The sequence below is a fragment of the Nelumbo nucifera genome, chromosome 5, assembly GCF_055504915.1.
Source record: "Nelumbo nucifera cultivar China Antique chromosome 5, China Antique-T2T, whole genome shotgun sequence".
In the NCBI taxonomy this organism is placed as follows: Eukaryota; Viridiplantae; Streptophyta; class Magnoliopsida; order Proteales; family Nelumbonaceae; genus Nelumbo; species Nelumbo nucifera.
The window spans coordinates 45,253,488-45,275,783 of record NC_142653.1 but is presented as its reverse complement, the minus strand read 5'-3'; the positions used below and the strand labels follow the sequence as shown (position 1 = coordinate 45,275,783).

The 22,296-nt window shown below is 38.3% G+C and overlaps 1 protein-coding gene across 4 annotated transcripts; it reads left to right on the top strand.

The window, feature by feature from the left end:
• Nucleotides 1-7,075: 7,075 nt before the first annotated feature.
• LOC104608523 (uncharacterized) lies at nucleotides 7,076-19,922 on the top strand. 4 transcript variants are annotated; one of them, XR_016076188.1, is made up of 17 exons: nucleotides 7,077-7,433; nucleotides 8,117-8,270; nucleotides 11,534-11,617; nucleotides 11,757-11,828; nucleotides 11,913-11,984; nucleotides 12,097-12,333; nucleotides 13,374-13,484; nucleotides 13,785-13,898; nucleotides 14,270-14,395; nucleotides 14,498-14,566; nucleotides 14,823-14,929; nucleotides 15,216-15,299; nucleotides 15,399-15,495; nucleotides 16,265-16,384; nucleotides 18,656-18,840; nucleotides 19,014-19,431; nucleotides 19,510-19,922. XR_016076188.1 is itself a non-coding variant. In XM_010274553.3 (16 exons), exons 2-16 carry the CDS (start codon nucleotides 8,157-8,159, stop codon nucleotides 19,315-19,317), a joined length of 1,896 nt encoding a protein of 631 aa, XP_010272855.1. In that variant the 5' UTR covers nucleotides 7,076-7,433; nucleotides 8,117-8,156; the 3' UTR covers nucleotides 19,318-19,922. The 4 variants fall into 4 exon arrangements, 2 of the variants coding, with proteins under 2 accessions (XP_010272855.1, XP_010272854.1); XR_737107.3 differs by having other exon boundaries at nucleotides 7,077-7,443; XM_010274553.3 differs by having other exon boundaries at nucleotides 7,076-7,433; nucleotides 19,014-19,922.
• The last annotated feature ends 2,374 nt before the right edge of the window (nucleotides 19,923-22,296 follow it).

Here is a 22,296-nt window from a genome sequence, read left to right as displayed (position 1 = left end):
TTGGACTTTCGGTGCTCGTTTTGGGAGCTCTGCTGCCCCGAGTTGCTTGCTTTTGCCACGTGTCAGGTGATTGCGAGGTCGGGCCAAATTTCCCTTCATCAATTGTCATGCCGTCGGTTGGGCCATGTAGGCTACAGGCGGTATGGCCTACTCAACCGTGTCGGGCTGGCTCAAAATCATGCTAGACCATGCTGGACCGCAAGCGGCATAACCCGATTTATACCTCTACAATCACCCCTTATTGTTGGTTTTTAAGAAAATAAATTAATAAACACAGTTACGATTACTAGAGTAAAGCATATAAATGGTATGTATAACAAGAACATTTTATAGATGAAGTAACAAACAAGCTTTTACATCTCGACCCTGAGTCTATAACCCTTTGAACTTCAGTATAGGAAAACTCTCCTTGCAGATGCTCCGATCAATAGTTCCCGCCTATCTCCTTCCCTCCCACTCAGAACCTACCATCTTATTCTCTTCAGCTAAGTACTTCTTTGTTTGTTTGCCTGCATCAAAATACCTCCTCTCCTCGCACACTCTTCTCCGCAGTCCGTCCTAACAACCTTAGGTCCCTCATAGGGTTCCCGTTGGGGCATAGCTACTAGCCAAACCTCACCCCATAACATCCCTTCCAACCACAATTACCACTGTTACCTCCTAACCCTCACTATTACTTGCTAACTCCCACCACTACTACCTTTTTACTGATGCCTACCCTACTACTGTTACACTTTAACCTTAATTGTCACTATTACATCTTCACGTGAACATTTACTATTCCAATAAATGTCTCTAAGAGGTAAGGAAGTCATTAACACACCAGAACCTGCACATGCATCGGAGGACTTCGAGACACTCTTTGCGCATGTAGTAAATGTGGGATATGATGCCCAACCCCCATCTTTGAGCCAATCGATGAAGCAATCCAAGTCATCAGCTTAACATTAAAGGGGCGCATCTTCCCATGCCAACAAGTGATTGAAGAGGCTCTAGCTAACCATGTTCGGGTGCAATGGAAAGTAACAACTACTGTAAATATTCATTTTCTCGAATGTGGTAGCCTAGAGTTTTCATTTTCTAACCATAACGATAGGCTTACAGCCCTGAAAGGAGGCCCCTGGTTTTTCCAGTCTAGTTGGATACTATTAGAAGAATGGCATGATTCTAGTACTGACATGGTGGAAAAGGTCTGGTCACAAAGAGTCTGGTTACAAATTCATATGACTCCACAAGCCATGGTAGAAGAGGGAAGAGTATGCTTTCTTGCCAGCTTGGCAAGCTCTATTGTTCCAAATCAAGATAAAACACCCATTGGTCACCTAATACGTGGCTTGTATGTTTGAAAGAAAATCATCGTCGACCTTCAGCGTCCCTTGCTTATAGGTTGGTTCATATTCTATCGTGGGAAGCTAGTCTAGCTAAGGTTTTGCTATGAGCAACTTCGCTGTATCTATGCTAATTGTGGCCTAATTGGACATGTGTGGAACAATTGTAAATGTTTGGATCACTCTATACCAGATTATCGTCAATACCTTGAAAATCAAAGTATCGACTTCCCGGGTGAATGGCTCCGTGCCGAATTCAAGCTTGGAAAGCCTTTCAATCTCCCAGTATACTCACCATTAAGTATCAATACATCGGATGCATGCAAAGTGCGGCACAATGAGCAGGGATCAAATGAAGATTCTAAGGATGGTTTAGGTGGCCGGAAAAGACATTGCATCAAGCCTTCATGCGACTTTTTGGTGGTGGTCTCCAGCAACTCACTGGCACCCATGCGACAAGATCCCGTCATGTTGAATCCTTCATAAAAGATGCCTTCCCACCAGTCGACACGTGGCTCTCATGCAACGTCATGCACCATGCATGCATTGCACCTTAAGAGCCAGCCCGTGCCACATAACTTCCATGCACAACAACAATTTAGCTCTTGGACCGAAGGATAGAAGCTAGCACTGACAGCTCATTATCTTACTAAAACTGGAGGGTTAGGAACCATCGACTTACTAGTAAAAAGAGGCATGGCAAACCAAAAACATACCACCTTGATCTTTCCCCCAACACCTTGCTTGCCATCAAGAATGGACACGTGTCTGATTTCTTCACTAGCCAAGTCCTACCTCCTGAGTGTCTTTTAACCTGAACCACATTGTTACACCCGACCCACACCCATCTATCTGCCAACACAAGTGCTTGACAATCCTCCAACAGATTATCACCCTTGGACTCCCCCCTCCACTCGGATAGGTCACCCGCTCACAACATGGCAGCAACTACGCTCCCAATGGAACCCGAAATGGAGGACCAGGAAGCTCTAGAGCATCCTCTCAATCTACTAGTCTTTCTCAGTCCAGCTTCTTCAACAAGTACATCTTAACACCATCATCGCTTTTTTACTTGATCTCTTATTGAAATACTATGTTTTTTATCTACCCGCCATTATGAAGATTATTTCTTGGAATATTCGGGGGGCAAATGATCAAAAGAAAATAAGAGAGCTTTGTGTAAACATGAGAAGCATTAACTACTATTTTTATCAGAAACAAAGCTATCCACAAGAAAAAACTCCTCATTGGCCAAAAAATTGGGGTTCACTCAGTTCATACTCCACGAAGCTTTAGGACTCTCTGGAGGACTTCTATGTTGCTGGTCAGATTCTCTAAAAATTAACACACTACACGTGAGCAATCACTAAATTTGCCTAGAAGTGAACAATTACCCACCCAACAATCCCTAGCAGCTTTTGTTGTTCTACGGCTACCCAGTTTGTCACCTATAGAAGAATCTATGGTTGTAGTTAGCACAAATGCAAGTAAATGTTAGTCTGCCTTGGCTTTTGATAGGGGATATTAATGACATCTATAAATCTGAAGATCATAAGTCATATAGAAATAACAAGCCCTTCCTCTCTAAACATATGCAAAACTTCATAAAAAACTTTAACTTGGTCAACTTTGAGTCTGCAGGGCCTCCTTTCACATGGACCAATGGCTAATAGGGCATAGCAAAAGTGCTGGAAAGATTGGATAGAAACCTAGCTGTCCCATCCTGGTGCTATCTCCATCAACATTGAACCAGTTTCCCCCCAAAGAAAACCCCATTTTCACTTCTTGCCTTTTTGGACAGACAACCCACAATGCAAGCAAATTATCTTGGACCTATGGAGCCAACATATACAAGGTTCTCCTACCCATAAAATTGTCACAAAGTTGAAATTGTGTACTCTCAAATCCTGGAATAAAAGTCACTTTGGTCAAATCCAAAATCACATTCAAAGGCTGGTTGACCAAATTTCATCCCTCCAAATGAATATTACGGATGCAAACCTTTAAAATCAGCTCCATTCATTCACTCACAGGCCAGTACCACTGTTGGCTCTTAAAAGAATAGCATATGTGGAAAATCAAATCTCGAGAGCTATGGCTACAGGAGGGTGATAGAAATACAAAATACTTCCACCACATGGAAAATTTCAAAAACACAAAAAACAATTTAGTATGGTTAAAATCTCTAGATGGCTCTTGGTCATCTAACCGTTCCTAGATTGCACAAGTGTTCAAACAATCAGTCCTAGAGATTGGGGGTCAACAGGAGGTTTTCGATCCATGCATATTGGACATTGTTTCACTCCCCAACCTATCTTCATCTCAAAAAGACTCACTATTGCTCCCTCCCACATTAGAAGAAATCATTGTGGTGGTTAAACAATTGCACCCTCATAAAGCACCTGGACTTGATGGATTTACTCCTTATTTCTACCAATACTTCTAGGATCTGATTGGCTCAAATATTTTTGCCATGGTACTTAAATTTTTTGATACAGAGTTCCTGTCAAAATAAATCAATAATACAAATTTAGTCTTTATGCCCAAAAACAATCAACCAGTGGATGCTTCAAGCTACCGTCCCATTAGTTTATGTAATGTGCTTTACAAAATAATTACCAAATGGATGGTACTCTACCTCCAACCTGTATTACAAGAACTGATATCTCCATTCCAGTCAGGTTTCCTCAAAGGAAGGCAGATTACAAATTACATTCTACTGGTGAAGGAGATCCTTCACAAATTAAAGATCCAAAAGAAAGGTCAAGGTTTCATTGCCATAAAGCTAGATATGTCTAAAGATTTTGACAAAATGGGCTAGCTATTTCTATATCATGTTCCACAAAAGATGGAATTCCCCACGAAATGGTGCAACATGATCCATTAGTGTATATCTACTGCCTCCTTTTCAATCAAAATTGCAGGGGAATCTCATGATCACTTCCATTTGAGTCGTGGTGTCAGGCAAGGGAATCCGATCTCCCCATATCTATTTATCATAGGCATGGAGGTACTCACTCAACTCTTGAATCAAGCCTCACTTTTAGGACAGGTTGAGGGAGTAAGAATTAGTCGTAATGGTGCTCCTATCACTCATCTCCTTTTTTTGTAGATGATTGCATTCTTTTCTGCAAAGCTAACATAGCTCAGGTTAAAACTCTAGTTAATGTTCTAAAAAACTTTTTGAAAATATGTAGGGACAAAAAATTAACTACTCCAAGTCAAGTATCTACACTAACAAGAATGTTCCCTGTCAGCACCACAAATTTCTCTCTCACATTCTGCAGATAAAGAAACCACTCATTGGTACCAAATACCTTGGAGTACAGGTGGGATCAAACACTTAGCTTTGTTGATCACATAAGGCGATAATCGATAGGGTATCTTCGAAGATAAACTCTTAGAGTTCTAAACTTCTTTCACAAGTTGGTAGAGTCACTCTTATCAAGTCTGTCCTCTATTCCATTCCAATCTATTCTATGTCAACATCATTTTTCCGAGAGCAGTAGCCTCCAAGCTAGGTAGAATGACAAGGTTGTTTTGGTGGGGAGATATCGCCAGTGCTTCTAGACACACTATTCCTTGGAGTAAGATATGTCAACCTAAAGACCAAGGAGGCTTGGGTTTTAGAACTTATGGTTCTATGAACCAAGCTATGTTTGGAAAGCAAATACGGAGACTACTAACGGACAAGAGAGCCTTTTGGAGTAAACAGATCAAATTCAAATACTTCCCACACACCTCCTTTTTTGCATAAAAAAAGGTCGACGCAGTTCTCAATGATGGCAACAAGCTCACCAATTATTACCATTGTTGCATTCAAATTTGTTGTGGTCTATTAAGGATGGCTCAGAAGTCTCTGCAACTTCAGACCCTTGGGTCCCATCATTACCTGGACACATACCACATCTTAACGCATCATCTTCCTAAAATCAAGTGTCTAACCTAAAGGTCTCAGAGCTACTTAACCCTGAAGGCTCATGGAACTTCTCCAAACTCCAACAACTCTTTCGGGAGTCTACCATCCAACATATCATTGCAATCCATCCAGAGCCAAACAAATCCACCAACCTACTTATCTGGAAAGATAATGCTTCATGTATTTATATAGGAAAATCAGCTTTCCACTTCTTATCCTCATTAGGTGCTTCAAGTTTGGTTACCTATTTTAACTGGAAGTTAATCTGGAAGCTCAAGATTCCATTCAGGTTCCAAGTCTTCCTTTGGAAAATCCTTTGGGACGGATTGCTCACAAAAAGCAAGTGTGTTTGGCTCTGTGAATCAGACAAACTTTGTGTATTTTGCAAGGTTCACGAAGAGTTGATTCATCATCTGCTCTTTCAATGCCCATTTGCGTAAGCTATATGGTGTGGGGCCCAAATTGGTTTAAATCCTTCATCCATACCTCATCTTCCCATCCAAACCATCATTACAGAATGGTACACTTCATTGTGTCAAAACCTAGGCAAACAACAAGCTCTAATAAGCCTCTGCAAATTTGCATTGATTATTTACCATATATGGAAAGCTAGAAATAAGTGGATTTATGAGAACATTAGACACGAACCCACATAGGTATTAAAGCAGTGGGCAATTTCTCTATTGAATATCCACTATCTCGACCTCATCCGTTACATCATAGTAATAGGCCATCCTTATTTACTGATGGTTCCTTTGATCTAGTTTCAGGCTATGCAGGACGAGGGTTCATCCTCCAACATGCCAATGAACAGTACATCATTGCAGAAGGCAAGCCTTGTTGGGCACTCAACAACTATGATGCTGAAATTTTTTAGCCTTGTTAAGAGGGCTTCAAGTGGCCTCCACAAAAGGAATATCACATCTTTTGGTATATATAGATAATGCAACATTAGTTGAATTTGCAAATACAGACCAAGTAACTCAATGGTTTCGAGCTGCTGCATATAAGCATCTTAGAAGACTAATATCCTCTTTTGAATCAATATGTTTTGTATATAATACCTAGATATTACAATCAAGTAGCCCACCTTTTTGCTTATATATCATGTAAAGGCCAACTTAACCTACACTACAACACCTCAAATCCTAATCATGTAAGCTTTTCTATATGAAATGAATGGAGAATCTTTTTTTTAAATTAAAATGGTATAATAAATATTGAGGGAAATTTTGGAAATAAAAATAAGAGTTTTCAAGACAAAAACTAATGAACTTTTAAACAATGTAAAGCAAATAAAAATTATAGTGAGGGGTAATTTTGAAAATTAAAATCAGGGAGTTTTGATGAATGCCCCATTTTTATTAATGGTCAATAGAATTAGAATTTTACTATCTAATCCTAAGGATGGCAATTTTTACGTTATTTAGTGGGTACCCACCCCAATGTTTTTTTTTTTTTTCCTTCAACGAGGGTTTTGTTGTAGGGACAACTTTTGGGATTTTACAATTCATATGGGTTTGAGTAGGGTACGATATTAGACTAAATCCAACCCTTTTTAACCTACGTATTGTTGGAAAGCATATAAACTTTATGTATTAGATATTGAATTTAATAATATTTAGAATTTTATGTGAATGCATTATTGCTAGTTTATATGTTTTTTATATATCTTAATCATATAATTACAATTTGTTTTTGTTTGTTTGTGTTATTTTATTTATTTGTTGTTTATATATAATACAAAATAATAGGAAATTAAATGCACATTTTAAGGCCAACCCGCCCCTACCATTGAATATAAGAGGGTAAAAGCCGGAGAGGGTTTTGCATTTGTTTATATGAAAAAGGGTTTAGATTCTAAATATCCAAGCCGGTATGAGTTTTGGTGCGGGTACGGATCGGAAGGTTTGGGGAAGCGGGTAGTCTACAATTTACATAATCCTAACCCGCCTCGTGCTGAAGAGAGGGAAACCCTAATCTTTCATTCGATCTCTTTTTTCTTTCTTAGGCAATGCATGGTAGTTGGAATTTTCAAGTCTCCATAGCAGGCCATCTTGTAACAGCAGCCCGTTAATAGTTTCTACATCTCAAGATCCAACAGCTGGTGGAGGGCAAAGGGCAGCGGTAGTGGCAGCCAACGCCCAAGTCTCGGCGGTGGTCTTCAGAAGAAGTAGAAGTAGAAGGTAGCAGACGGTATAACTTCTTGTCCTGTTCCTATACTTTGTTCCCTTTTTTGTGGATTTGGAATTCTAGATCATAGGTGGTATGTGTGACTTGCATCTCTTATAGTCTCTTGATGGGTTATCTTTTACTTGATTGCTTTGGGTTAGCTTCCTTCACCATCTCTCGATTCTTGGGAGAAATTTCTGTGTTTGACGAATTAGTAATATATAATAAAGTTAGATTTTGATTGGTATGTGTTTGAAGAATCGCTAATGGCCTTGTGTTCTGGGAAATTCTTATGGTATACATGTACATAAGAGTGACCGATCCTTTATGGTTGTGACAAGGCTTAGGCGATGATGCTACTACTTGTACAAAAGAAAATACCAGAAATCACCCAACTTGATTCACTCGGCCTATCGGCTTCTTTTTTTTTTAACTTGGTTTTATTAATTTTAAATAATTAAAAATTAAAGTTGCGTCTTAAAAGTAAAATAAAAGTTCAAAATTTATAATCCTTATGGTGCTTTGTTTTTCTCTTTCTTTGTAATTATAGCTGGGCTATGTAAATTTGATTTTTAATATTATCTCTCTTGCTCTGCAAATCTATCTGATGTGAGTGATGCTCACTCTTTGATATTTTATGTGTTTTTTTTCTTTGTAATTGTATTTTCTCGTTTCTCTCCACCCGGTCGACTGGCAGAAGATTAAACCCCAACAGGTTCTGACCTAGATTGGAGAGTATGGGTGTGGAATTGGCAACTGACAGACCTGGATTCTACGAAATGGTAGATGTTGATGTTAGTGATTCGGAGCTGGTCTACCATGTCCGTGATGCCCTAAAATCAGTATCCCAAGTAAGTATCTTAGATTATACATAATTGACACTTCTTATTTATTTATTTTTAACATTTCCCCCTCTGATGGCAAAGCTTGAGCTTTAATTATCACCAATTCATTGATCAAAAAAAAAATTATCACCAATTCACAATTATTGAGCATTTTTCCATAACAGGGATTGACTAAACTGGAGAACCGCAATCTATGTTTTCATTCTTAGTTACCTCTTATCTTTTGTGATATCAGTCTTACATGGTCAGTTAAATTGGTTCTGATTCTTTGGTACTTGAATTTTGATTCTTAGGTTAATAACAGCTAATAGGTCACCCCAACAACCCAAAGTACATCAGGTTACAACTTTGCCCAAAACAAACTAGGTCTGGAACTCCTTGTTTTGCCAAAGCATCTGCCAAGCCATTTGCAGTTCTTCTTATCTAGCTAAAAATAGAATTGAACCTATTTGCTAGGATATCAATTTCCCTGAAAGCATGTCTGTATTGCCAAGGAGATGATCTGAACTTATTGGACCAAGAGATGACTAACTGTGAATCTCCTACTTCCAATTCCCTTACTCCAAGTTGTACTGCAAGCCTCAATCCTTGTAAAAGAGCCACAATCTCAGCCTGTACTGAATCTCCAAAATCAATTGGTCCTGGAAATAGGGTCATTACCACTCTGGTGGTTTCTAAAATCACCTCATGTTCCTATGAATCCTACCCTTCCTGAATTACCCAACGAGCTACCATCAAAGTTCAACTTTAACTTGTTAGTAGTTGGAGGTTTCCAACCATTCTTACACTTTCTGCTAGTCTAATTGTTTTTGCCACTTCGGCCAGGATCAAATTATGTCATTTGTTGAGAATTCTTGAAAAAGGTCCAAGGTTTTTACCCAATGTACTGTTCTCACTATTATGACTTCAATCAGTTCCTCCTTTGAAAAGATTCTCTAATTTCTTTCTTTCCAAGTTTCCATACAGGCCATACCAACCCTGCTCTTGCTGCCTTCTACATAACTCTTGCTCTCTTGTTTTGTTGCCTTAAGAAACCGGGGTTGAACAAACCTACCACATCTTGTGGGGTACCTGTCTGCAACCATAGAGAGAACAGATGCATTTCCAAATACAAGACAAAGGGGGGGCAGGAGAATAATAAGAGGAAGGGTCTCACCACTTTTTTTGCAAAGGATACACACATGGGGAGAGACGAGGGAGGCACTTATTTGGCCTTCTTTTCTATAGCACATCACATGTGTTGATCTTCCCAAGGAGCACTTACCCGTAAGGGTTATGGCAAGACAAGAAAGTTAAAAATGGAGACAAGAGAATGGGCCATTTGGCAAGGGGAACCAAATTCTTCAATTTGGAGAGTTAGGTTCCAAAAAAAACATTTTTTTTTATAATTGTCCAAGAAAACATCTTCCAGCTATGACAGTAAGAGAACATGGGAGTCACACTCATTATCTCTTCAACCCCTCCTAAAACCAAAGTCCCAATTTAGACCAAGTTCTGAGAGTAAACCAATTTTAGAATCAGTGTTTTAAAAGGCATGGGAAGTGTACGTCTGGAGGTGCGCCTCCAAGCGAGGCGCTCCCAAAACGCTCTGAGGCGTATGCCAGAGGCACTGACACCTCTGAGGCGTACGCCTCTTGTGCTTTTTTCATGAGGCATGCTAGAGGCGTACGCTTCATGTGCCTCATGCACATCTGATATAAACAAAAAAAAGAAAAAAGGAAAAAAAAAGGAAAGGAAAGGAAAGGAAAAGAAAGGGAAGGGAAAGAAAAAGAAAGAGAAGAAAAAAAGAGAAAAGGAAAGAAAAGGGAAGGGAAGGGAAGGGAAGAAAATGTAAGGGGAAAGAAAGTGGTTTGCCCCCTGCCCCTTCGGTTGGGTGGCGAAGCCCCCCAGACCCCCCACCCCCTTTTCGATGCAGCCCAATTTGTTTTTTTTTTTTTTTTTTTGAGTTAGGGGGGTCTTGCTTATTAAAAATAAAGAAAAAATGAGGTCCCCCCTTTCTCTTCATCCTCCTCCTAACCCCCCTCCTCTTAAGGAGGCTTACGCCTCTTGCGTTCTGAACTATGCCTCACGCCTCTAGGTAGTGGAACGCCTCGCGTCACGCCTCCGCATTTTAAAACATTGTTTTAGATATAGGTTTGACCTTATTAGACAAAGAGTATAGTAAGGGAAATTGCAGATTAAGGGGCAAATCCCCAATCCAAAGATCCTCCCAAAATAAAACTCTATCATCCACATCAAAACAAGTGAAGTTCAGAAAGGTTAGTAATACCTCTATTATTGCTTTCAAAGGAGATCTTGAAGAAGCATGAAGTGCCAAACTTACATCCCAGCCATTTATTTATTTTTTTGGTGAATATGAATTTATAATATTTAGGTGTAGAATTATACATCCCAGCCATTTAATGTCACACCATGAATGCTTCCAATGACCTTGTGCACTTGTGCCACAATCTATCTCTTTTTAGAGGAAATCTTCAAAGCCATTTTCCTAGCAAAACTGTATTCCCCTTAGTCAGATTCCCAATACCAAGTCCTCTCAATTCTTTAGGTTTGCATTCCTGTTTCCATTTGGCAAGATGATCTCTTCTTTCATTACCTGGTTCCCTATTCCCATAAGAAATCTCTCATAATTTTTACCAAAATCTTTGCAATTGTGACTGGTATTCTTAAGGTGGATAGGAAGTAGGTAGGTAAGTTGGCTAAGGTGGATCTGATCAGAGTAATTCTTCCTCCCATAGAGATGTAATTTCTCTTCTATAAAACTAATTTCTCTGTGAACCTTTCTACTACCGGTTTCCAAAAGTTTTCTGACCTAGGGTTGGCCCCCAATGGCATACCAAGATACTCTAGGAGCCATCTCCTAACCTCATAGCCCAGTATTTATGACACCACTTGAATATCTTGTTCTCCTATATTATATACAGTAGATATCTTATATATTCTGTTTTTTGTATTCTTGTCTTTTTTTTCCTGCTTCTGTCTTATCTGCTTACATAGCATGTTGTCTTTAAAGATTTTATTCGATACATCACTTCATCTAGTTGGTTCATTTTCTATCTCGGAGACTGCGAAGTAAAGCCATTGCTATGCTATTTGTCAACTTGTACTGAGATTATGATCTAGGAAACCATAATAGCAATTAACATGATACATGCAATCTAAGTAATTTATTTTCTTGGTAATCTGCATGGTTCTTGATGAATTTGTGATAAGCATATCAGTGAGTTAATGGTTTTTCAGTTTCCTTAATATCTGGTTTAATGTTATAGGGTGATAGTGATCATTATAACCAGCTGATTGCGGTTATGCACTATACTGGACGTCTTGCTCCTGATGAGGTGGCAATGCTTGTGGTAGGTTACATTTTTGGGTTTCATATGTTTTGCTGGATGCATCATAACTGATGATATTGCAATTGTTTTATCATTTTATTTTATTTATAACTAAAGATCTGATTATTATTGCTGTGTTTTCCCCATATGTGTATTCCAGACAAGTTTAAAGGCATTGTCAGGATCTATCTCTTACATTGACATCATTCACCATGAATCTCTTCTCTCATCTGTAAGTGTGTACATATTTATTTATATATCTACTTCTTGTATTTGTAACTGTTCATGAATGTTTTCTCACTCGGTTACATTTCAGATTTTTGGGATGAGTATGTGGAACTATGGACCTGATGTAATGGATGCATTAGTTGAACTAATTATATCTTTGGTATGTAGCTTTTGATTTAGTATGCTCAAGCTGAAATATTGATTGGGATTGTTATGATGATATTTGTCTGATTTGTTTGTTATGATGATTATTTACTATCATAAAATTTCAGGCTGCTTCAAATGGAAAGTTTGTTGATTCATGTTTGGACATGCTTGTGAGAAACTTCACGCCACCCAAATCTTACTTAGATTTACTTGGTCATCCTCGTGGTCTTGCAAGAAAACATGAAGTGCTTGATCGGGTGCATTCAGCTTTAAGCCACATAGCTGATTTGGTTCCTCTTGCCCCCATGAGGTTAACTCCTATAATTCTCCAGAGAATGCCACACATGTTTGACAAGGAAACTGTGAGTCCTAAACCATAGAATCTTCATTGTTATTGTTTGCATAATTTTTCACGTCCCTGTTGGGGCTAATCAAAAGTTTTTTATGAGAATGAATCAAACTATGCCTCTATTTTAACTGTATTTGCTTTTGTCCATGCATATGCAATTATGCGTACATTGTATTTCTGTTTTATATGTTTATGTATTTATTTTATGTTGCTGAGTCTGGGGGTGGAAGGATTGCTTTGCTTATGGCCTTGAGCATATGTTGTGTTTCTGATACTGATCTGAATTCCATTTTAGCATAGGGTGGTCATGAACACTTTGCAGTCTTTGCTCAAAGGTATACATATTTCTCCTGTGTTTAAGGAAAAAATATACATTGACCTTAGGATAATAATAAGACAGTGTTCAAAGTCCTATTCATGTTAACATTGATGATACTTATCCCCTGTTACTGCTTATTTTCTTTCTTTACCATATGTTTAATTCATATTGTCATATGTTACAATTTCTTTATTTGTATCATTAACTTTCCCTAATTTTTAGAATTACTAGTTATTTGTAATATTGTCCGTTAATTTTTCATAATTTACTCGAATCAGATTTTGTTTTTGATATTTGGAACAAGTTTGTCAACCTACTGGGGAAGATGAGAGCTGGCTGATGCACAGATGGATAAGAAGCACAACTTTCATTTTTATGATAGGAAGATTCCATAATTTTATATTGCTTGACTGCACAATGACAGTGAGACATTTTTTTCCTCCCCCATTTCATGATAAAATTTCCTTGCTTGCCGGTTTTTCTTTCATTTTTCCCTTATTTAGAAGCATATATCTTTGTGTTAAAACTTGCAGCCTTTTGCATGGCTGTAATGTATACTTTGTTGTAATGTACTCTATATTATTAGTGCTACTTAAGTAAATAAATTATAGAGGAGTACCCAAATTTCTAGATTAAGTACTCAAGTCTTTTTATTTTAATTTCATTATCAATTATTTTTAATTAGAATATTGTTGTAAATCAGTAAGTTAATATATATCTACTTGATCATGTAGTTGATTGTGATATATGTGGAGAGCATGTTACGGCTGGAGAGCAGTGCACTTGGAGAGTTTGTTGGGAGCACAATGCTAATGGCATTGGTGGACAGGCTTATAGATTTAGATGTGAGTACTTGAATTTTCTATTACTATACTGAGTTAACTTTTGATGTTGGCTAATAAATTTTAGGCTCAGTTTGGAAGGAGTACAAATACAAATATATACAGTGCAAATACATACAAAATAATAGAAAATACAAGGTTTTGCACTCTACATATTTGCATTTGTACTCCCATCCAAACTGAGCTTTAAAGATGGCCACCCCTCCACCTGGAGTAAAAAAAAAATATCACTATACTGGCTAAAAGATGAATGTGCAACTGTTTTCTTCCATTTATTTTCTTTTCCATGTGGACTTTTTCTAGGTGGAGATATCTTGGGATGATATTGTACTAGAAGACTCTGGCAAAGGGATATTTGACATGGAACTAGAAGATGTCGATGATATTATAGGCTATGCTGAGAAAGATGGTTTTGAGGTATGATTTCTGCATGAATATACATTTTGTATGTACACTTTAGCTTTGTAAGATTAGGGACCCCTGTTCTTGGAGAGGAATGAATGAAGCAATTGTCCCCCCATGTTGTACACACGGCACTCTTGAATGGAACCCAAACAATGTACGAGATCACATTATTAATGTGGTTTTTTATGGACATTTCCTTGATTCTATTTAAGTGAACCCCTGACTCATTACATGTGCCATGTGTCTTTTAGAGTCAGGTTGGATGGCTTCTTCCAGGTCTCTCCTGGTGCAAGTACTCAATGTGAAAATTAGGTAGTCCAGCATGGATGGGTTTATTTAGGATGTTTATTAGCAAACACCAATATAATGAGGTTTTTCTTCAGCATCCAAGAGGAACTCTTGGCAGGCAGAGTTTGGGGACCAATGCAGTTGCTGACAAATTAGATAGCTTGATGGTACTTGCTTGTGAACATCTTAAATCATGTGCTGACGGTGAACGTCTGACAAAGGTAATATCATTAGTGTATTATTGTCACTTGCATTTCAATACAGATATTCTTGTTCATGACCTTTGGCCTTCTGATCTATCTATATGCTTTTTACTGAGTTAGGTGTTCGAAACACTTCTTCAGTCTTTTTGGGTAACCATCCTGAATGCATATAAGTCAAAGTTTTCCCAAGTAATTCTCGCAGAAACTTCAGCTCATTTGCTAATGTTCCTGATTTTTTTGTTAAGTATGTAAAAGTTCATAAAATAGAAAGGAAAAAGGAATTACAATCCTTTTTTATTTCCACATTTGTTTCATTTGTTCCTTGTGATAGACTTGTTATTATTGTCATCTTGAAAGGATTCTTATCGTAGCTCTTAATTGAATCATGCACTAGTTAGGGTAACATCCAATCTTCTACTTATACATGGTTGCCTTCATACTGCAGTTTGTAATGTTCTATGCCTGCTCGTTGGATCCTGAACATTGTGGAGAGAGATTTGCAGTTTTTCTTGCTGATATTTTTGTATGCAGAACCCATCCTGCACTTACAAGGTAAATTGGAATTTGCTTTTAACATAATGTAAAATTCAGAGATGGATTATTCATCAAAAAAAAAAAAATCAGAGATGGATGGGGTAACTTGGAACTTGATTTCAATGTACTTGTGTAGTTGCTTTACTAAATGTCACAATTACTTGGTCTTGTATTGCATATCCATAACCAAATTCTTATTACTGTTTCACTTTGTGATAAAATGATTCCACAATTCATTTGTAATGTTTTGAGAGTTAATTTGTCTTTCTCAATTCCTTTTTTGTTTTTTTCTTTTTGATTACAGGATGAGTGCTGTTGCTTACCTTGCTAGTTATTTATCCCGTGGAAAGTTTCTGCCACCCTCCTTGATTGCCAGCACATTGAAGAGGTCTTTTATCATTCTTGGTTCCTTTTATTAAAACATCATTCTGATGTTTTTAAACAAATATTATTGATTCAATTCAATCTTTGATTCACTTTCTCCCAGACTAGTGGATTGGTGCCTCGAATATTGCCAAGTTCAGAATGGAGAGGAGAAAACTTTATATCCGGAAACTCATAGAGTGTTTTATTCTGGATGCCAGGTATGTGTTAATCTAACTGGCCAGTACTAGACATGGCAAAGACTGTGTTTCTAAACAATTATATTTTCAAGGATTTTGAGATAAAAAGAGAAAGCACAACAGCCCCATAATGCAAGGTTTTGTATTTTCTGTTATTTTCAATAGTCAATTTGGTGGGTTTCTCTCTCCAGCCTCCAATAACATGCTCTTCCTAGCCCATTGATGTTTAGTAAGATGATGTTAAATTCCGTTTCTGTTTTTCCCTTTCATGAGTTTCATCTTTGAATTTTCTATTTGTTTTACCACCTTCTATGTATTTATCCACTTCCTTCCAGGTCCCTACCCCCTTAACTTGGGGATGGCCATATTTTAGGGGTCCTTGATCTAGGGTGTCACATATTTGGCCTGCTAGGTGGATATTCTTGGGCAGAGTCCACACCACTCCAATGACCTAACCATTTGAATAATTTATTTCCACTGATTTGAGATGGCAATGTTTGCTCCTTTTCTGGACTGTCATAGTAAGACCTTCATGATTTTAGGGATGTGGTCCATTGTAAGGTAACCCAATCATTTTAAAAGCTGTGTGCCTTCTCTTCAAAAGAAGTAAATGTATCATTATATGATTTTAATGATTAGTGTTGATTCTATGTTGCCAAGCAAGTAGTCAATTAAAGTTGGTCTGGAAAACTAAGCATCTTTAGTTCATTAGTGTTGGGTTACTATTCCATTTTTGAGATATGAATACATCCATGCAACCTGAGGATTTATCTATTCCTTTCTGTCACAGGCTATTATGTATGTGCTCTGCTTCCGTATGAGGTCAATGATGGACTCTCACCGTCTGAAATCACAGCTGCTTCACATGCCTCTAGAACCCATATTTCGCCATCAATTGGATCCATTGAAGGTAAGATAAACATAGGTACATCTATGCCATCATGGATAACAAAGTTTCTGAATCTGGATTGGACATTTTAGGCCCTGCTTGGTTCGCAGGAATAGGGGTCTGGAATCGGAATCCCATTCCCATTCCTGCTGGAATGGCATTCCCTGCCCCCCCCCCCCCCCCCCTTGGGAATGAAATCTCATTCCTGCTGATTCCAATTTTCATTCTCATTCCTGTCTGAACCAAACAAACTATGGGAATAAATCATTCTGTTTCCGATTTCAAAGGATTTTGATTCCAATTCCAACTATGAACCAAATGGACCCTTAGATTGGTTTTTGCTTGAAATGGCCCCCTAAAAGCTTGGTCTGATCTGAGACTTGTATATTGTACTACTGAGCTAGTCAATAAATCCAAATTGTCTTAGTTGTTTGACCCATAAGCCAAGCCTAATTGGCATTTTGTCACCTGTTCCATTGTATTATTGTGTCAGTGCCTGATCAATTGATCATTTCTGTTCACTTAGTCACCAGTCCAATCACGTTTATTGGCCTGCCATGAGTCCCAGTCTGCATTTTAAGAGTGAAATACAATCAAGTGAATGTACACTTATTTCTTACATTGTGAAAGCCTTTTACGCAGCTTGTTATTTTGTTTTCTATCTTATAGAAATGCAGACTGTATTTATTGATTAAAAAATTTCAGACTGTATTTCAAAATGATTTGCTGAGAATGTCATGTAAAAACTGTATTGGCAAGTTGGGTTCACAGTTTTTCACAGATAATATATGGTCCCAGTGTCTTGAAGTCAAGCTTCAAGTGGGTAGCAGCAAAATATGACTTTTAAATATTTAATTGGGCATAATATAGTTAGTAAAACTAAAAATTTGATCCTGATTAAAATGCTCTGAGTTTGGATACTTTTCTTAAATGTGGTTATTTGGGCCCAATTAAAATGCACTCGTTTGGAGACAATTAGGCCTTTTCCTTTGGAGTATGTCACAAGTATTGCATCTTTCCAAGAAAGCCTCCCAACAAAAAGCTCCAATCCTCGGAGGAATCAGTTTACCCCATAATTCCTTTACTGAGAAAGCTTGGAAAATATTGTTCGCAGATTGAACTAAAGAATTAAAGAAAGAGACACAGGAAAAAACACCAGAGGGGGTTAGGGTCCAAATTCTACTATCACTCTTTGAAAGGTCCATAACCACCCCATTAGATTTGAATTAACTCCAAAGCATTTTCAAATTCTGACTCCCTAAGGCTAAGGCCTCTTCTAAAACCCAAATCCCAATCAAAACCAAAATTGGACTCAGAAGGGACCAAGAAAGAAGACACAGGTTCCCCTTACCGAGAGAGAGAATAAAGAAGAAAATTGGTCTTTTAAAGGCATATTTCCCGCCCAAAGATTTTCCCAGAATTTCACCTAGTTTCCAGAACAAAGATCATACTTGATGTGCTGCAAAAAGGAGGGAAAAATGGCATGTATGGATCTCCAGGGAGAGGCTCTAGTAGACCTTGCCACCAGTCCAGAGTCCCAGCCATCATCTGCTTGCCCATGGATACTCAGTATTACTTTAGCCCACAACTTATCTCTGTCCCCTGCTAGCCTCCATAGCCACTTTCCCAGCAAAGCTTCATTTCTCTTCCGAATGTTTCCTAGTCCCAAGCTACCTTCCTCCCAACTTCTAGACACTACTTCCCATTTCACCCTATGGTATTTCTACCTTACCGTGAAAGTAAAGGATAGCCATTAGAATAAAAGAGAGTACAAGACAAGGTGGAAAGATATCACTGAGAATAGAGATGAAACAAAATACATCAATCCCACCCTAATACCACCTTTCAAACCACTGCATACCAGAGGATCAGACAAACTGACTTGCAAATTAGTCCTAAAGGATTGGTTTACAGGTTGCCAGGTCTTCTATTCTGGAACTTTAGTTAATTATGGTAGGAAAACATTGTATCCCATTGACTTCTAATGTTCATTGCCTACTACAGAAACTTTTTGACGTCAAATATAATTCATAAACAGTTTTGAAAACATCTAATTATTTAAATATTATAAATGAAATTCTAGCTTAAAGAACTATAGAAGAATAAAAAAAATATGTAGGCATGGACCTATGATTCGAGGCATGAACCTTCAAAATTCAGCACCGAGGCCTTCATTTACTGCCGCTCACTCTAATAGTCTAATTGTAGGTCTCATTCTTTCTAAAACTGCAACTGCAACTGCAAGTATTAGCAACTGCTGAAGTCCAGTAACTTGGTTTTGTGTTGTAACAGGTGTGTCTTCCCTCCATTGTGGAGGAATTCCTCCGTCAGGCAAAAGCTGCTCACCTGTTCACTGTGTCAGAGACGTTTCTGTTTAACAACTTGTTAGAATCAGATTTATCAAAGGCCTTTGGTGGGATGGAAAGGCTTGACATGTTCTTCCCATTTGATCCATGCTTATTAAAAAAATGTGACAGGTGTGTTTTTTTATTCCTATATAATGTTTTTATAAATGTTTATGTTCTGTTCAGCCGTGAAAATTACTCATTTGCTTTTATAGTTTATACATACATAAATGCAAGTATTTCTGCATGTTCCTTCAGCTTATTTTTGAATGCCTTCTTAACAATTTATTCCATTTCATGTGAAGATTTATCCGACCAAGTTTTGTGTATTGGTCGATGGTTAAAACTACTTATGATGAAGGCGAAGACTGCAGTAGTGAAGAAGATATCAATGAATATTTTGATGGGAATGGCAAAAGCTACATGGATGGTGGCATCACAAGGAGTCTCGATGAGCATGATCTCGATCTTGATGAATTTGAGTGCCAATTGAATAAAATGTCAATTACTCCCAGGAATTCCTTGAAAAATGGATTGATAAATAAATTGGAGAACTATATGAGAATGCCTGCCAGAATTAGACCTTCCACTAGTCCCGAATCATTGTGATATGCGGGTTGTTTTCCCTTGCTGCATTCTCGATATGGGAAGGGAGGAGGATAAGCCAGTTTTGTCTGAGTTACGATACCCGTCTCATCAAAAGCTTAAGAGAGAGGCTGGGTGGTAAGTTTTCTAAAGTCTCTCATGCAAGGTTTATATTAATAACCATGTCATGTAATCCCTGGTTTATTCAAACTCCAGAATTTTGTCATAGCGTCATGTAAATGATTGAATCCGAGTCCGTGTACACTAAGCGCTCGGCAGCTGATGCTGTTTTAAACTAGAGATTTGTTGGTCATTTCAAAGAGTTTTGTTTTCTGTGGCCCGTGGGTTGGTGGCTTGAAGACTTCCAAGGTTTGACGTTTGAGATGTGGAGATCCAGAAGCGAAATTGTAAGGTCTTAAGGCAATCTGCTGAATTGGTGCTTTTTGAACTGTGCTGCGTCGGATGGTTGAATGCCAGGCAAAATGGATTTCTTTGAAACCTTTGGCTGTTACCCTCTCATGTTTTGGTTGTAATACTGTAATATATAATGGTCGAGATTGGTCGGAATACTTGTTTAAGGTAAAACGCTAAGAGTGGTATCAAATAAATAGATGTTCAAAATGCTTGCATGTGATTGAATTCTATGCTACGGTCGATCTTGTTTGTGCATAGACATTCAAATTATGAGCTATTATCTGAAACTCCTTTTTTTTTTTGTTAAAGAATCTGTATCCTCTGAAACATGTCCAAACTGAATTTGGATTTGGTCCTCAAAAATTCGTCCACACAGTCTGTGAGGATAGACTGTGAAGACGATGGTGTGCATTGGGAACTCTATGTTGCCAATGCATGGCTGCAAAGGCTGCGAGGATGGTTTTTTGAGGACAAAATCCAAAGTTGTCCAAGGAAGAGAGAAATCGTAACAAAACAAGAAGAGTCATTCAAAACATCCTTGATATCTTGGGGCTTCTTCTTTGAGAACGCTTCCTGAGTCATAATCAGATTACTATGACGAGAGCGAGAGCCAGCATCCTTCCTGAGTCAATCAGATTACTATGATGAGAGACAGCTTCTCGAGTCTGACAACCGAAAAATGGTGGCTTCATGAATGACTATTAAATGAACATTTCTATTCTCTATATAAATTGATATAAGTTCCTTGAATTACCATTCAATCGTCCTATAAAAAAAAAATAATGAATAAAAGAGGTGAACATATTGAAAAGCACCTCTGAACAATGTATTTGAATTCCAAAATTAAAATCCCTAGAGAGATGATATGTTATGAGGGCTGTGTTTGGAGGTGATGTAAAATGTCATCGATTTAAAAGTTTACCTTGGTTCGGTTTTGTCAGCGTTTGGATGGAGTGTAAATCATGATCGATGTAAAACTTCATTCCAGTTTAGATTTGTCGGCGTTTGGATGGAGTGGAGTTTTATATAGTAAATCAATGTAAAATCTCATCAAAAGTAAAGTTTTACATCGATTATCTATGTAAATATTACACTGATAAAATCGTTGTAAAAACTCAAGGCTTTTCTCCATACTTTTCGAAGCTCAACGGTAACTTTTCTACAGATCAGTGTAAAACATACACCGAAGAGGTTTTACATCACTTCAAGTGCAGCTTAAGAGACAATTCGGGGCAAAACATAGATTGAACAGCATACCTTGTGTGGTCAAACTTCAAAATACTGGAACCCCTTGACATACAGGCAGAGTTTGCGATTTAGAAAAACCTGAAGGGTAGAGAATGTGTGTGAGTTGGAGAGAGGTATAGGGACTAATGAGGAGAGGGCTGAGGTACAACAAGAGAAGTGTTGGTAAAGAGTGGACGTGAGTTGCATAGAATTGTTGGTAATTTTTTAAAAGTTAAATATCACAAAATCTTTTTACAAGAAAAAGGGAAGTGCAATCTTTTGCCCAAATCATTGACCCAAGAGGGGGTGGATTGTGTCTAAAACTTTGTGCCTTTTTCTTCCAAATTTAATCCAAGATGTATCAAGTTAATGAATCCTGGTTGCTTAAGGGGATGTCCTTGGTATGCGTCCATTACCACCTAACATCACTTATATATTCTGGTTGTCCAAGGACTTCTATTTATGTCTCCAAACACTCAAACTCATTTGTGTGTATTCTCAACAATCCAAACATCAATGCAACTTGATAAAATGTCAATCACAAGTACTTTGTATCAAATATTTGGGTGAATATTCAACTCATAGTCATCATCAGATGAAAATGTTAAATCTAATAAGAAAGAAATACTTGGATATACAATTGAGTGCTTAAATCAATACCCTTCTCCATAACTTGTGTGAGTGTGTGCAATGAATATAACCAAGTAAAAGCAATGAGTAATTAAAAAAGATAAGACAAGACACCATAAAATTTAGGGGTAATAGCATATAAGGGCAACTTTTGGGGTTTAATATCAATAAAAATAATATTTTAAATAAAATTTAAAAATAGGTTAACTTTTTAAAAATAATATCAATAAAGGGCAGAAACACTATTCATCATCTTCTTCTTGCCATTTGTTTACCAGTACCGCCGTCTACCGCTGCCCGCTACCACCTGCCACCGTCGTCTGCTGCCGCGCGCCACCACCTTCGCCTTCACCTCTGACAACGTTGTCAGAGGTGGCCGGAGGCAGAGGTGGAGGCAGCAATGCTGGTGGTCATTCCTCTGCCCAGCGCTGTTGCTACTACCTTTGTCTCCACCCACCTCTGGCAACGTTGCTGGAGGCGGAGGTGGCGGCGTTGGGCAGAGAAATGACCACCAGCGCCGCCGCCGCCACCTCCGCCCACCTCCGCCTCCGCCTTCGGCAATGTCGAAGGTGGGTGGAGACAGAGGTGGCGGCAGTGGCACTAGGCAGAGGAATGACCACCAGTGCCGCTGCCACCACCTCCGACAACGTTGCCGGAAGCAGAGGCGGCGGTGCTGGTGAACAAATGGCAAGCTGATGGGCCGCGAAGGTCGAAGAGGGTACCCACGCGTAA

Excerpts from the sequence above, each read along its gene's own strand:
- LOC104608523 (XM_010274553.3), top strand. The coding sequence starts at position 8,157 with ATGGGTGTGGAATTGGCAACTGACAGACCTGGATTCTACGAAATGGTA. Across the intron at positions 15,300-15,398 it reads ATTGCCAGCACATTGAAGAG|ACTAGTGGATTGGTGCCTCG; the intron begins GTCTTTTATCAT and ends ACTTTCTCCCAG. Across the intron at positions 18,841-19,013 it reads TTATTAAAAAAATGTGACAG|ATTTATCCGACCAAGTTTTG; the intron begins GTGTGTTTTTTT and ends TTTCATGTGAAG.